Source organism: Bufo bufo, chromosome 6 (genome assembly GCF_905171765.1).
Source record: "Bufo bufo chromosome 6, aBufBuf1.1, whole genome shotgun sequence".
Lineage (NCBI taxonomy): Eukaryota > Metazoa > Chordata > Amphibia > Anura > Bufonidae > Bufo > Bufo bufo.
In genome coordinates this window covers 404,223,164-404,239,383 of record NC_053394.1, presented here as the reverse complement: position 1 = coordinate 404,239,383, position 16,220 = coordinate 404,223,164, and the positions used below count along the sequence as shown (strand labels likewise).

Genomic DNA, 16,220 nt, shown 5'->3' with positions numbered 1-16,220 from the left:
GAGGAAGAGTTGTGGTCACCAACACCACCAGAAACAGCCTTGTCATCATTCGCTTGCTGGACCTGCGGACAACGCTGGAAGAGGAGTTGATGAGACGAGGAGTCAGAGGAGGAATGTGGGCTTTGAGAGGAGGAAGACCCAACCACAGCAGCATCCCAGGGTGCTCGTTGTTGTCACCTATCTGGGGACCAGTGGTGTTGTAAGTGGCTGGGGTGAAGAACAGACCGTCAATGACATCAGTGAGGACGAGGAACGGGAAATGAGTAGCTCGGCATCCAACCTTGTGCAAATGGGGTCTTTCATGCTGTCATGTCTGTTGATGGACCCTTCGAATAAAAATGGATGAAGGAGAACGACCTGTACTGGGTGGCCACGCTACTAGACCCCCAGTATAAGCAGAAAGTGGCGGAAATGTAACCAACAAATCGAAAGTCAGAAAGGAAGCAGCAGTACAAAACAAAACTAAAAAATATGCTTTACACAGCTTATAAGGGGGATGACACAGCATCAACGGGAATCTAACAGTGGAAGAGGTGAAAAGTAATTCTCCTCCTACCCACGACCACGCGGCAAGGACAGGACGCTTTACAGATGTGTTGTTGATGGAGGACATGCAGAGCTTTTTCAGTCCTACACATCGCCACAGCCCTTCGGGATCGCATCCTTAGAGAAACGACTCGACCAACAGGTAGCAGACTACCTCGCCTTAACTGCAGATATCGACACTCTGAGGAGCGATGAACCCTTGACTACTGGTGTGAGGCTTGACCTGTGGCCTGAGCTATCCAGTTTGCGATAGAACTTCTGGCCTGCCCTGCTTCACGTGTCCTGTCAGAAAGGACCTTCAGTGCAAGCAGGAGGCATAGTCACTGACAAAAGAAGTCGCCTTGGTCAAAAAAGTGTTGATTACCATCACCTTCATTAAGATGAATGAGGCATGGATCCCGAAGGGACTGACAGTGGGGGGATACGTTTAACTAACAAAGGGCCTGATGGACAAGCCTTGGCCTCAAAATGGTCCCCAACGCTGCTGTATTTAATGTCTGCAATACCGGATAGACTTTCGTGAATTCTCCGCCACCAACTAGGGTTCAAGCTGCAAATGTTATTAGTCATCTTTCTGCCTTGAAAACATCAATTTTTCCGGCCGCTGCTACAACAGCGGCTGCAACAATTACATTGTTTTTCAGGCATGTGTACATGCCTAATTTTTCTGGCCTCTGGTGCTGCACTGTGGCTGCAAAAACAAAAAAAAAAGGCACATACAAGTGTCAATTCCCCTTCGTGATTGTTACCTTGTTGTGGTGAAGGGGCTTGCATATCACAATGAAGCGATCATCACCTCTATGAGTGTGTTGGCAATGTTGCCACACCCCAGATGATAAGGCCGTTGCTTCATTATGATCAGACCAAAAGCTCGGCTGGATAATTTATATTTTTTTTAAGTTGTATGGGTGGGTTTTTAATACATAAAATAAAAAAATCATAATAAAGTCTCTTAATTTATTAGAAATAATTCAGACAATTAAAAAAATCCCCATCAATTCCAATACAAAGCAAGTACAATGCTCAGAACTAAATTATTCCAGGATGTCGTAATGGTTCGTTAATTTCGACAATGGTTAATCAATTCGATACACGTCCCCGGATAGGGGACGTAACAGGGTTTAAACTGATAGGAATAGTACTAGTTAAGACACCACTCATATAGGGTGTCACAGCACATTGCTCCGTGCACGCGCAGTGCCCCAACTTGGGAGTAAGAGGACCGACCAAGCTGCTTTTTCCATCTCCCGGTTCCTAAAATCAATTCATTTTGGTGTATCAGAGTTTGGTCTGTCACTGTGAAGGCAGTCGAAGGTACCCGGCCTAAAAAATTTTTCACAAAAGGCAATCCCACCCTGATATGGGACGTAACAGGGATTAAACTGATGAGAATAGTACTACAGAAAATAGCACTCATATCGGGTGTGACAGTAAATTGCACGGCGCAGATGCAGTGACCGTGGCGTGGATTCAAACAAAGAGGAGGGAGCCAGCATTTTTTTAACCATCTCCCCGTTTGAAAAATCTATTTAATAAATTGACCCCAGATTGGGGACGTAACAGGGATTAAACTGATGAGAAGAGAGAACTACAGAAAATTACCACTCATATCGGGTGGGCAGTAAATGCACGGTGTAGACGCAGTGACCGTGGCGTGGATTCAAACACAGGGGAGGGAGCCATCATTTTTTTTAACCATCTCCCCGTTCGAAAAATCAATTTAATAAATTGACCCAGATTGGGGACGTAACAGGGATTAAACTGATGAGAAGAGAGAACTACAGAAATACCACTCTATCAGGTGGGGCAGTAAATTGCAAGGCACAGACGCAGTGACCGTGGCTACAAACAAAGGGGAGGGAGCCAGCGTTTTATTAACCATCTCCCCGTTCGAAAAATCAATTCAATCCCCTTTCGGGGACCCTTGGTGTTGTACTGGCTGGGTGGAGGAAGAAACCTTCAATGACAATCAACGGGACATGGCTAGCTGGTATCCAACCTTGAACAAATGGGGAGTTTTGCGGTTGGGCAAATGGACTGTTTGCGGTTGTTTGCGGTGCATAAAAGTGGAGTTTGGTCTGTCCATGTCTGTGAAGCGGGCGTAACCTTACACTACTGAGCGATACAACAACAATACCTGGATCGTATACACACACTGGATGTTTTAAACCACGTTGTTAAAAAAAAAATTGATTGTTAGGTGATTATGCCTTTATGGATTAAAATCCAACTCTGCGTCAACTACATATTTTCCATGGAAGTTTTGCATGGATCCCCCTCCGGCATTGCCACAGTCCAGGTGTTAGTCCCCTTGAAACAACTTTTTCCATCACAACTGTGGCTAGAAAGAGTCCCTGTGGGTTTTAAAATTCGCCTGCCTATTGAAGTCTATGGCGGTTCGCCCGTTCGTGAACATTTACAGAAATTCGCGTTCGCGAACGGAAAATTTTAAGTTCGCGACATCACTATAAAATCAGTATAATTCAGTAAATACAGATAAGGAGAGACACACTGCATTATAAATCAGTATAATTCAGTAGATACCTGTCATTCAGAGACACACAGCATTATAAATCAGTATAAGTGCTGTCTGCATCTTTTGCTGCCCCATTGAAGTGAATGGGTCCACACCCGAGCCGTAAAAATGCGGCTCGGATGCGGAACCCAAAGCAACGTCATGTGAATGAGCCCTAACTCAGTAGATACAGGTCAGGCAGAGATGCACAGCATTATATATCAGTATAAAGCAGTAGATGCAGGTCGGGCAGAGACACGCAGCATTATAAATCAGTATAATCGATAGATAAAGGGTCATGGCAGAGACACACAGCAGTATAAATCAGTATAAGGCTGAGTTCACACGGGCGAGATTTCCACGCGGGTGCTATGTGGGAGGTGAACGCATTGCACGTGGTAATGGACCATGTGATTGGCCCATGTGATCTGACGTCACCACAGGTCCTTTAGCCGCAGCTCATGATTAAAGAAGTAAGAAGAGACCATCAGCAGCTACGCGATCAAGAGAGAAGTGTGAGTTTATAAAATTTTTTATATTTAACCCTCAATTGAGCCACCTACTAAGCATTCTGTATTAAAAGAAAGCTATTATTTTCCTTAAAACCAGTTATAAGGGAAAATAATAACATCTACACAACACCGAACCCAAACCTTGAACTTGTTGTGAAGAAGTTCGGGTCTGGGTACCACAGTCAGTTTTTTATCACGCGCGTGCAAAACGCATTGCACCCGCACGATAAAAAATGAATAATGGAACGCAATCGCAGTCAAAACTGACTGCAATTGCGTACCTACATCGCGAGGGTTTGCCGCAACGCATCCGGACCTTTTCCGGACACGCTCGTGTGAACTCAGTGTTACGGTCAGGGCAAAGACACACAGCATTATAAAATCTGTATAATTCAGTAGAATAACAGGTCAGGCAGAGACGCACAGCATTATAAATCAGTAGATACCCGTCAGGCAGAGACAACACGCATTATAAATCATTATAATTCTGTAATACAGGTCAGACAGAGACACACAGCATTGTAAATCAGTTAATGCCGTCGTGCTCCTGAGAAATGAGCAGTGTCCATAAGGTGGGATCACACTAACACACAGAGTGTGATTCCGCACAGGACACACTTGTCTGCAAGAGCCCTAAGTGTATAGGGTTAACAACCAAAAAACGTACAATAGGCACCACTTTAGATCACCCTCTCTGGTAGATAATTTAACCTTTACAATGCCTACCTATCCGGAACGCCGCTAGTTTGCCTGCATGGCATTTATGTAAATGTCTTGGATGTTCAGATATGTTGCGCTGGCTATTAGTGGAGAAGTGGTTAATGTACTCCAGCGCATGTACTTTAAGTCGCCTAGAAGTGCTACCTACAATATACAGTACAGACCAAAAGTTTGGACACACCTTCTCATTCAAAGAGTTTTCTTTATTTTCATCACTGTGAACGGCATCAAAACTATGAATTAACACATGTGGAATTAAATACATAACAAACAAGTGTGAAACGATTGAAAATAGTCCATATTCTAGGTTCTTCAAAGTAGCCACCTTTTGCTTTGATTACAGCCTTTGCACACTCTTGGCAATCTCTTGATGAGCTTCAAGAGGTAGTCCCCTGAAATGGTCTTCCAACAGTCTTGAAGGAGTTTCCAGAGATGCTTAGCACTTGTTGGCCCTTTTGCCTTCACTCTCTGCGGTCCAAGCTCCACCCCAAACTATCTCGATTGGGTTCAGGTCCGCTGACTGTGGAGGCCAGGTCATCTGGCGCAGCACCCCATCACTCTCCTTCATGGTCAAATAGCCCTTTACTTTCAAAGTTTTTCCTCCCGAATTTTTCGGCTGACTGACTGACCTTCATTTCTTAAAGTAATGATGGCCACCTCGTTTTTCTTTACTTAGCTGCTTTTTTCTTGCCATAATACAAATTCTAACAGTCTATTCAGTAGGACTATCAGCTGTGTATCCACCTGACTTCTCCTCAACGCCACTGATGGTCCCAACCCCATTTATAAGGCAAGAAATCACACTTATTAAACCTGACAGGGCACACCAGTGAAGTGAAAACCATTTCAGTGGACTACCTCTTGAAGCTCATCAAGAGATGCCACAGGGTGCAAAGCAGTAATCAAAGCAAAAGGTGGCTACTTTGAAGAACCTAGAATATGACATAATTCAGTTGTTTCACACTGTTTAGTTATGTATATCATTCCACATGTGTTAATTCATAGTTTGAATGCCTTCAGTGTGAATCTACAATTTTCATAGTCATGAAAATAAAGAAAACTCTTAGAATGAGAAGGTGTGTCCAAACTTTTGGTCTGTACTGTATTTTATCACACCGATATAATAAATGACCCCCTTAAAGTCAGTGCGGGGACCAGGTAGGAGAGCGGGGTATTTCCAGTGAGGGGCCCGGCATATGGGGGGGCAGTTTATAGTTATTGGGATAACCTCTGTAAATTTCCCTGCAGGTTTGAATTATCGTAGAGACATTTTATAGATAACATTCTGTATTCATTCATATTAAGATAACGGTACATAGTGCTTAGGTTTTTTACTAGTTTCCTGCTTCTGGTCATTTTTTTATATGTTTGTATTGTCATTTACTAAACTGTGATGCTGTGTATGGGGTTTCCCAGCCATACATTTGAAATTAAGCTGGCCATATATTTGAGATGATGATCGGCCACGTTGCAATCCCACCTCCTAAACTTCCCGAACAGGGGGACTCCCTGGGGCTTGTGATTGAATTCAGCTGATCATGCCCACGACTTGCAGTTTTGGCTGATGAACGGACAAAGTTTTTCAGCAAGGCAGATCACATTTTTGGCAGGCGGCAGTCTGCCATCAGCGATTGCTTGTTCGAGCTATTTTTGAAACTTTTTGACAGTTGGCCGAAATTGCCAAAATCTGCCATTCTGGCCGACGTTACTCTTATGTGTATGGCCACCTTTAGTCCATATCTGTGCTGATAGTCTGCACACTACGGTGAGCTGGCTTACCCCATATATAAGCAGGGTATGTGTATTTATATTTGATCTGTGAATAAATCCACTTGTCGTCGAAAATGCGTTATAAATGCCATTTATTACTAAAAGGGTCCATATCACACATCCGTAATGTATTTGCATACCGCAAATTGGGGATACGCAATGCACCCGGCCGGCACCCCATAGAACTGCCTATTCTTGTCCGCTATAGCGGACAAGAATAGAACATGTTCTATAGTTTTTTCGGGAGCCGCGAACCAGAAGATCAGGGCCGCGCTCCGGAAATGCGGATGCGGACATCACACTGTGTGCTGTACGCATCTCTTCTGGCCCCATAGAGAATGACATGGGTCCGGATTTGTTCCGCAACATTCTACAGACATGTGAAAGGACCCTAAAGGATTTAATTACAACACGCTGGCTTCCTTTCTACCTTTCAGATTGCTTATTGCATAGGACGTGAACAAGACATGACCTGTTTGTTGACTCCAAAATCTGGTGCTGGGTTACATTATCTCAATACAAGATCTTCGTAAAGCACAATTGATTGATGTTACTGTGACCAGCATGTAATGTAATACTGTTTGATACTGTTTTTAGTATTTATGCTATTTACCCATCGAGTCTGGGCACCCCCTGTCATGTACTGTTAAGATCTGGAAAACTTGTCTCAAAGGTATCGACACATCCTGCGTTAGTTGATGACTTCAGGAATGCCACTTCTGGATTGTGAAACTGGGTGGAGATCTGGACCTAGTCAGCCACCAAGGAGCACGCTGAGGCAAAGGGAGTGATGCACATGGAGGAGTGGTGCCCAGGACACAGCCCTTTCAGGGCGGTGAGAGAGGCGATGAAAGCTAGAGGACTGCGGCAAACCGGAGACCTGTCGCTGTGCATTTTTTCAAGAGCATTGTAAAGCTCCAAACAAGTCTCAAACAACTGCAGACTGGTTGCCCAGATGCAGTGTTGGCTGGGGTGCCTAGGGCCCACCAGTAAAATTTATATTGGGGGCCCACCGTATGATACATTAAAATATTACCAGTTCGACACAGCAGTAAGATGCTAACCAGATGAATGAATATGGAAGTCCTTGCAGAAACGCTGAGAAGGTAGGTCCTGGGGAAAAGAGGACACTGGTAGCTTTCCTCTATACCTAGGAGTCAACATCAGCTCAGATCGGGTCTATAATAGTAAACTGGGAGTTTTTTATATGAACATAGGCTGGTGTAGGTGCTGTACGCTGAATATATGTATGAAGTGCAGTAAGTCATCTGTGGTAAGTGCCACTTGTGCAGGGGGGTGGGAGACTAGGGCCACTTTGCTCAGGGGCCCTCCGGGGGATTCACCTGTAGCCCTGTGGCCAGTCCCGAGCCTGCCCAGAGGCCAGATAGAGACTCGGACTGAAAGAAAGCACGTGCCGTGATCAAAGGACAACGTATAGTGTCTACAGGATAAGGATCGCTGCCTTACATTTGTGCTGTTAGAGGGGAGCTTGTTAAGAGATCATTTGCATCCCTATTCTTCACATGATGTGACGTTGAATACTTTTGTGTAATAAATACAAAAGTATTAAAGCTCATGCACACGAACTGTATTTTCATTCGGGTCTCCGTTCCGGGTTTTATTGCGGACCGTATACGGAACCATTTATATCAACTGGGTCCGCAAAAAAATAACTGGAAGGTAGTTCCGTGTGTATTCCATTTCAGCATGTCCGTTCCGCAAAAAAATAGAACTATGTCCTATTATTGTCCGCATCGTGGACAAGGATAGGCCTGTCTAATAGGGGCCCACAAAATACAGACAGTGGTGTGCAAGAGGCCTTAAGGGAGTGATACCTTTATGGCTACAGAAAAAAACATATTGCAGCTTTCAGAGCTCAAAGGCACCTTCTTCAGGAGGATTACAGATGAAACTATCATCCCCTTAATAGTTTTCTATTTTTTTAAAGCAAAGTTATTCAACGCACATAGTTTATTTCTGGCTAACACGGTACCAAGCAATACTTGCCACTTCCTGCTCACGAGAAAACACACCTGGAGCATGACTCACCCACTCATGATCACATGTTCATGACATCATCACAGGTCCTTTAACTTCTCCAGCAGCACAGCCTGGAACCAGACTCCTACCACACATGATCACATGGTTGTGACATCATCACAGGTCCTTTACCTTCTCCAGCAGCACAGCCTGGAGACTGACTCCTCCCACACATGATCACATGGTCATGACATGATGAAAGGTCCTTTAGTCTCACTAGTCTCCCCCCTCCCCCATCCATGTAGTGTCCAGCGGTGCAGGTGGTGTAATGTGTACAGTCACCGCTATTGTCTGTCATGATTACTGGGGCAGAGGGGTCATTAACCCCTTTACTACCAGCTCTCTGATGTAGAGTCACACCAGGCGTCTGGTGCTAGTTCGGGGATTTCTCCCTCACTTACCAGGATATGTGTCCATCTGCGGTGGAGGTTAGTACAGCACTGGTTAAAATGGCTGATACCAGAGAATTGTGCAACTGTGGCGTTATATCCGGGGAGATGATAATGAGGAAGAACATTACTGAACATCCGGTTTGTTTCTTCGAGCTTCATAGGATTAAAGGGATTGTCCAAGATGGTAAAGAATTGGCCCAAAAACAATGGTATAAAATAATAGAAGAGTGACTTACCTGTGAGTCCTCCGCCCTCCAGCGCTGCCACTTTGAGGATGCCCATTGATCTTTCTAGGCTGCAGCTGTTATATCATGTTGACATGTGACCCCTGCAGCCGATCACTGACCTCAGTGGTAGCATTTTTACTAACCACATTGACAGTCCAAAATGCTACCTGATACCTTTATCTCCTAGCAACTCATATTGCAGCCCGATGTGGACAATCCCTTAAAGGAAGTCTGTCACCAGGAAATTCACTGATAAATGCCTTGTGCGGGCTACCTCAGCTGAATGTAATATCTTTCACTTAGACATCCGTTGCTTCATTCTGGAGAAAAAGTATATAATCTATATGAAAATGAGCAGTTAAGTGCCATGAGGGCGGGCCCAAGTCACTTTGAGCACCAAGCTTTATTAATATCTCTATTTGCTTCTAAATCCAAAGATCTGAAGTGTTTGTGTGAGCTCTAGATTTATGATGTGATCAACCAGATTTATACTGGACACGCTTTGACCTCACATACGGAGGAACAGCCTTGGCAAACTATTCAACTCCTCTTCCAATCCATAGAAAAATAGAGAACACAACATCTACACTATTATCTCCTCCAATGTCCTCTCTTATCTCCAGTAATTGCATTTTACATTGGATTTTGTAGGATTTTACATCGTCTCATCTCCTTTCCATTCAGGTTCCTACAATATAGGATCTGCTCAGTGGGTATCTTCTCCTGATTGACCCGTCAAGGATGGATAGGGACAGGGACAAGATGGCAGAGAGTATAATAAATCTCACCCTAGAGATCCTCTTCCGGCTTACTGGAGAGGTGAGAGATTCTGATGATGTCACATTACATCATCTTATCTATGTTACTAACAGATGGACATGACTGGAGAGGTGAGGGACTCTGGAGATGTATGGAGTGATATTTATTACTGTGTCTCTCCATAACCAGGACTACACAGTAGTGAAGAAGACCTCTAGTGAGCGCTGTCAGGACCCTGTGTCTGCAGGATGGGGAAGAACCTGCGCCAATCACAGGGCCTCCACTCACTCCCTGATACATGAGGAAGTCAATAGAGAGAAGATCCTAGAACTCACCAACAAGATGATTGAGCTGCTGACTGGAGAGGTGACACTGCTGGGAATTGCTGGGACAATATACAGGAACGCTAGGAAGGGATCAGGGTGATGACTGTATCATTGAGTCATCAGGTTCCTATAAGTGTGTCTGGATGTCACCATCTATTTCTCCATGAAGAGTGGGAGTATTAGAAGGACACAAAGATCTGTACAAGGACGTCATGATGGAGAATCACCGGCCCCTCACAACACCAGGTAATAGACATGACTAAATACACACATCCTCTCAATATTTTATGTAAGGAATTAATTCAGTAACTGTATGTGTTTCCTACAGTTAAGGAAGGAGACAAGAATCCGGAGAGATGTCCCAGTCCTCTTCTTCTACAGATGAGTCAGTAGAACATCACAATGTCCCACAGGATGATCAGGTAGATGGAGATAAGGGCATCAAGATGAAGGATCAATGGTCAATCAATCCCACCAGGTAATAGACATGACTAAATACACCCTGTCCTCTCTCATTATTTGCATTTATTCTACTTATTTACAGGATATACCAATTTTGGATTTAATTCTTTAACCTTTGTGTTCGTTCAGGTTTTATTTTAAGCTTTATATTCATTTGTCCAAAATACAAATTAAGTCTTGATGAATGTTGATTCCGTTATATTGTAGGTGGTAACACATACACAGCAATTTATAATAAAGATGTACTTGTGCAGCTTGAATATGTTCATGATATATAACTTTGTGAACTAGGCCTATTCATCTTCTGTTGTCTGAACTGATGAGAGAAAAATAATTGCTCAGTTATTTGACTGAGGAACCTTAGCTCCTATATAGACTCATAACAAGTTATGGCTGTGAGGACATACACCCAAATAAGAGAAGATTCCTTTGATGATGAAAGATCAGAGCACTGGGTTATTAGAAATGATGGTCACCTTGGTACCGATGGTAGATCATCATTGACACATAACAACCCTTATCGCAAACAAAAAAAGTTGAGTATCACCTTCTGAGTTACAAGTGAGTCCTAAAAGAAAGTCTGGGTCCCTCACAATTCAGTTTTAAGGAGCAGTTTATACTAAAAAAATAGTTCTACAAAAGTCATTTTAACAAGTAGATATATAGTGTTTGGCCCAGATGTGCTTGATGAAAGACAGATTCAGGAGATGCTGCAGGACCAAGATATGACACGCTTAGACCATGCAGACTGCTCAAGCAGCACAAGCAACATGCGTCCTGGCACTAGTCCATGTTGACAAAGGGCTCTTGAGACACTTGTAGAAAAGGCTGGACACTGTTCCACAACCAAATCAATGTAACGCAGAACTGTTAGTGTAGCCTGAAATAAAGACTAGAGGGTTCTGGCCACTGAACATTATTGCCACCCAACACCAATAATTCTGGGTGTAGGACTGGTGTGAAGTTCTTTTGTGAACACTTCTCATTGCGTTGCCAACGTGGTCTCCAGACAAATCTCCCTCTGCTGTCATTTTGGCCCATTATCGTTCCCCAATCAATGGGAAATGCAACGTTGAACAGTGTCGTTCTAAGTTTTGCTATAAGTGGCAAAGTCACATCGACAAACAGAGGCATCGCATAATCTTCCACATGACTTGAGCTAATTTTTGATGTTTTCAAGTGGCGAAAAACTTTGCTTGGAATCTGGCTATTTAATGCCCTCAAACATGTCAACAGATTGAAACAAGGTACTAGAAAAATGTTATCATTTTTAGATCTTAGCAAGACTAGCTCCTTCCTCGATTTTGTAAACCTTACGGCTTGTTCCATCTAGGGTGTTGCATTTCAATGTTGAGTGTATTTATCCCATTAGGCCAACATTTAGAAGCCTTTTTCTTATTCTCCTTTACCATTACACCCATATTACACACTTTCAATTTAAGATTCATTATACATTATTGTAAAGTTAAAAATTTAAATTGGATTATTTTTTACTTTCTATAACTATGATCCTTGCTCTTTCAGTCATAGCTGCATTTGTCTCTACAAAGTTCATTTTTTCCCTTTAATTCTTTGTGCCTCGTCACTGTTTCTTATTCCACCCTTACAGTTTAAAACACTTTCATTTTCTCCTGTTTCTAGCATATAAGATGTATTGAAAAAGCTGCATTTAGTTTGCGCACTTTTAGTTTTGAGGACAGTTTGCCACTAGGCCCTCTTTATACACAGTGAAAATTTGCTTTCAGAAGTTTAGGGGTGCCATCAACACGCGAAAGATTTTGTTGCAGAAAATTTCTGTTACTGAAAATCAGTTCCAGTCATCTGAATTGGACTTGCAGAAACCCAAGCGCTGGAGGTGATTTTCAGTTGCAGAAATTTCTGTAGCAAAATCTGGCATGTGTGAAGTTACCCTTAGGCTTATTTCACACGAGCGATAATGATTGTGTCAGGATCTGTTGAGGAAAAATCGGAGGTTTTTGCATGCAAGTTAAATCAGTTTTGTCTGCAGTGTGTGGATTTTTTTCCATCCTGATTGTGTCCGAATGACATGTGTTTTACATGCATGTAAAGAAAAATTGAAGAATAACAATCTGCATCCCCTAGAGAAAAATGCATTGCATCCGGATGCCTTACGTTTTCACACAAGCCCCATTCACTTCTATGCGGTCAGAGCTTTGTGGAAAACACACAATATAGAAGATGTAACATTTTCTCCTGAGCACAAAGATGTTTGACCGATCGTCGTATGCAATGGCTCCCCAGATCATTACACCAGCACAAAGGCAGGGTTAAAGCGCTCACCTTGAGTCATTCATAATGGAACCTAACTGTTGTGGGATCCGAAACAGAACCTGGATTCATTGCTAAAGATGATATGGTTCCAGTCTATATCAGTCCAGGTTTCTCATTCACAACCCTACTGCAAATAAAGTTGATGGTGGCAAGCTGTTGGTAGTAGGACATGCATTGGACCTTGTGACAAATGTATTTCTGTTAAGCGCCTGGAAATGGTCCGGGTCTGTGTGTAAAGAAAGTACCACCTGTGTCTAGATGGTGGGAGATTCTTATGCTTGTTAGTGGATCAGTCCTCTCTATTGGTGATCTGTCTGGGCTATACAGAGCCTGTTTGCCGTGTTTGCGTAAAAGGTAATTGTTCCTGCTTCTCTCAGTCCAATGATGCTTCCTCTCTCAAAGTCAGTCAACTGGGTAAAATGTTTTTGAGTGTATTGTAGAGGCATGTCTAGCAGTCAGTCTCACCAAGAGGTACACTACCTTAAAGTAGCCTCTGAGGGTCTTTTTATAGGGCAGTGGGGGTAGCACTTTTGCACTCTCCTGTGGAAAGACCAAATCAGACCACACCTGTAATCATTTACATATCTGCCTGAGACTGCATGCGGCGTTGAAAACATAATGCACTTCTATACGGGTGTGTTGTGTTTTTGGCAATGTGTAGAAAAGTTGTAAAACAACAATATAAGGTCATATTGTTAAAATAATAAAATCAGTTTGTCTTTTTTTGGCAGATGACTGTACCAGGAGCTCAGAGGAACATTTGATACCTTTGAACTTTAAAGCAGATGACTGTGGTATCACACAAGATACATATGAAGATATTCCCTCAGTTCTTCACAGAAAAGATCTATCATCTGATCGCTTTAACCAGTTATTAACTTCAGATTTATCACAAACTGTTAAAAAGAACAAAAGCCATAGAATTGGTGCTGTATGTCAAAGAGCTCACACAGAGGAGAACCCATTTTTATGTTCAGAATGTGGCAAATGTTTCAACCAGAAATCAGATGTTGTTAAACATGAGAGAATTCACACAGGGGAGAAGCCATTTTCATGTTTAGAATGTGGGAAAAGTTTCACAGATAAATCATATCTTGTTAAACATGAGAGAATTCACACAGGGGAGAAACCATATTCCTGTTCAGAATGTGGGAGATGTTTCAATGATAAATCAAATCTTGTTAAACATGAGAGAAGTCACAAAGGAGAGAAGCCATTTTCATGTCCACAGTGTGGAAAGCATTACAGCGTTAAATCAGCTCTTGTTAGACATCAGAAAGCTCACACAGGGGAGAAACCGTTTCCATGTTTAGAATGTGGGAAATGTTTTATAGATAATACAAACCTTGTTAAACATGAGAAAAGTCACACTGGGACGAAGCAGTTTTCATGTTCAGAATGCGGAAAATGTTATGGTGTTAAATCAGCTCTTATTATACATCAGAGAATTCACACAGGGGAGAAGCCATTTTCATGTTTGGAATGTTGGAAATGTTTTAAGCAAAAATCAGATCTTGTTAGACATCAGAGAATTCACACAGGAGTGAAACCATTTTCATGTCCAGAGTGTGGAAAATGTTTTAACCAAAAATCAGATCTTGTTATACATCAGAGAAGTCACACAGGGGAGAAGCCATTTTCATGTTCGGCATGTGAAAAATGCTATAGTGTGAAATCAGATCTCGTTAGACATCAGAGAAGTCACACAGGGGAGAAGCCATTTTCTTGCCCAGAATGTGGGAAATGTTTTACTCGAAAATCAAATCTCTTAGACCATCAGAAATACTCACACAAAACTGAAGCCTTATAGAGGTAAGTTCTGTGGAAGTTAGAGGTAGTTGTCTGCTATGAGGGTCAAGTAATGTGTATCTTTGTAAAGCACAATTGTTGATGTTTAAGCCTTTTTTTCTGGCCATCGTCCACTTGGGTATTCTTGCAGTTGTGTATGTTTTGCAAATTTTGAATATTAACATTGGGAGTGAAATTCATCAAGAGAATTGCTTTGGTCTGGGATTGCCTCCATCCTCGATAAGTGTGAGACTGGCCTGCATCATGGAGGAAACAGTGACTATCCCTTCAAAAATTCAATTCTAGTGCTAGATATGTAAAGACCTTCTTTAAAGGCTATGTACACCTGGGGAGGCTTTTTTTAAAATTATTATTGCATTGTACTAATTTTAAGCTAAAATAATTTTTTCAATTGGCCTTTATAAAAAAATATAGATCCATTTTTTCTGTACATAACCGAAATGCTCTAGTAACAGCCTGTGTATTTTCTATCTTTTCCGTCATGTAGGGAGCTGACGGGTAGTGATAGACCAAAATCTGCCGGGGCGAAATGTTCGCAAACCGCAAGTTTGCGGCGGGTCCCATTCATTTTAATGGCATGCAAACCTGAAAAACCTTCAGCTCATATTTGCAGCCAATAAATAATTACGAGAAGTGCACAAATAGTCCCACAACATGGACAGTGATATACCAGATGTATTAATCGAATTTGCGATCTCCATTCATTATAATGCAAAATATCGGCAATATAATTTTTGCGTACGCGCATGCGCAAATGCACTATACAGTACCCAAATGCACTATAAAGAAAGTATATATATATAACACACAGCTTCAATTTTTTGGGGTATTTCACACCAGTAGAAATTATTTGTTCCAATAACGCTTGTCTCTCTATTTACCTGCAGTATCGCAGCAGAACCGCACACAACTGCCGCACAATACAAATGCACTATAATATACTTTCTAACATAGAAAGTATATTATAACATTGTACAAGGAAGGCAATCCATTAGAATATACATGGAGATAAAACGTAATCTTTAATAATTTTACTATGAGGGTCCATTCACACGTCCGTAAGTGTTTTGCGGATCCGCAAAACACAGACACCAGCAATGTGCATTCCGCAATTTGTGGACCGCACATCGCCGGCACTATAATAGAAAATGCCTAATCTTGTCTGCAATTGCGGACAAGAATAGGGCATGTTCTATTTTTTGCGGAAACGGAAGCACAGATGCAGAAGTGCAGATCCGCGGATGCGGACATCACATTCCGGACCCATTGAAAATGAATGGGTCTGCACCCGTTCCGCCAAATTGTGGAACGGATGCGGACCCATTTTGCGGACGTGTGAATGGAAAAGATATCCCACAAAATGAAAATAAATGAAATTATTAAAGTTAACCAAAAAGCACAGATGTGGTAGGCAATAACAAATGCTCGGCGGCACCAAATCAGAAACCATATGTCCTACCACAATCCAGGGGGTTCCAGTGCACATCGATGAATCCAGGAGGAAAAGCAAAAAAACATCCATCCCTGGGCTAGATGATGATGTGGTATTGAAGGACAGGGTGGGCAAAGAACTGTCCCTGATATTGCCCTACAGGGGAGGTGCTATTCTGGACCTGATAGCCTTTCCACAGACCACCCGCCCTGATAAGAGCGACCCAGTCCGGAACCTTACCCTATATAAAAATGGCCCTAGTAAGCCCCTAGTCCCTGACTTCCAGGTGATCACTATTTGGATCTATGTGTTTTTAAAAGTATATTATAAGTATATCGCACCCCTCTGTGTATCACACATATCGATAGCACACCTATACTAGTGCTTAAAATGACTTTTGTGGCCCTATTAGCTAGCA

At 42.4% G+C, this 16,220-nt stretch overlaps 3 protein-coding genes across 8 annotated transcripts in view; 2 read left to right on the top strand and 1 right to left on the bottom strand.

Annotated features, from left to right (window-relative positions):
• The window catches only part of LOC121004478 (oocyte zinc finger protein XlCOF7.1-like), a 1,216,478-nt gene that overhangs the window by 665,991 nt on the left and 534,267 nt on the right, over nucleotides 1–16,220 (bottom strand). The window lies entirely within an intron of this gene.
• The window catches only part of LOC121004516 (zinc finger protein 300-like), a 734,886-nt gene that overhangs the window by 498,684 nt on the left and 219,982 nt on the right, over nucleotides 1–16,220 (top strand). The gene's annotated exons all lie outside the window — the stretch shown is intronic.
• The window catches only part of LOC121004488 (zinc finger protein OZF-like), a 555,846-nt gene that overhangs the window by 463,810 nt on the left and 75,816 nt on the right, over nucleotides 1–16,220 (top strand). Inside the window, exon 4 of one of the 5 annotated variants that reach the window (XM_040436741.1) lies at nucleotides 9,931–9,970. The exons of 1 other annotated variant lie outside the window; for it this stretch is intronic. Coding sequence is in view for 3 of the 4 variants with exons in the window: in XM_040436740.1 (XP_040292674.1) it covers nucleotides 9,994–10,053 (60 nt within the window). In the remaining variant the exon portion in view is untranslated. Of the gene's footprint in view, nucleotides 1–9,930; nucleotides 10,054–16,220 lie in introns of all 5 variants that reach the window. 3 more of the 5 variants (XM_040436742.1, XM_040436740.1, XM_040436739.1) reach the window with 3 other exon arrangements.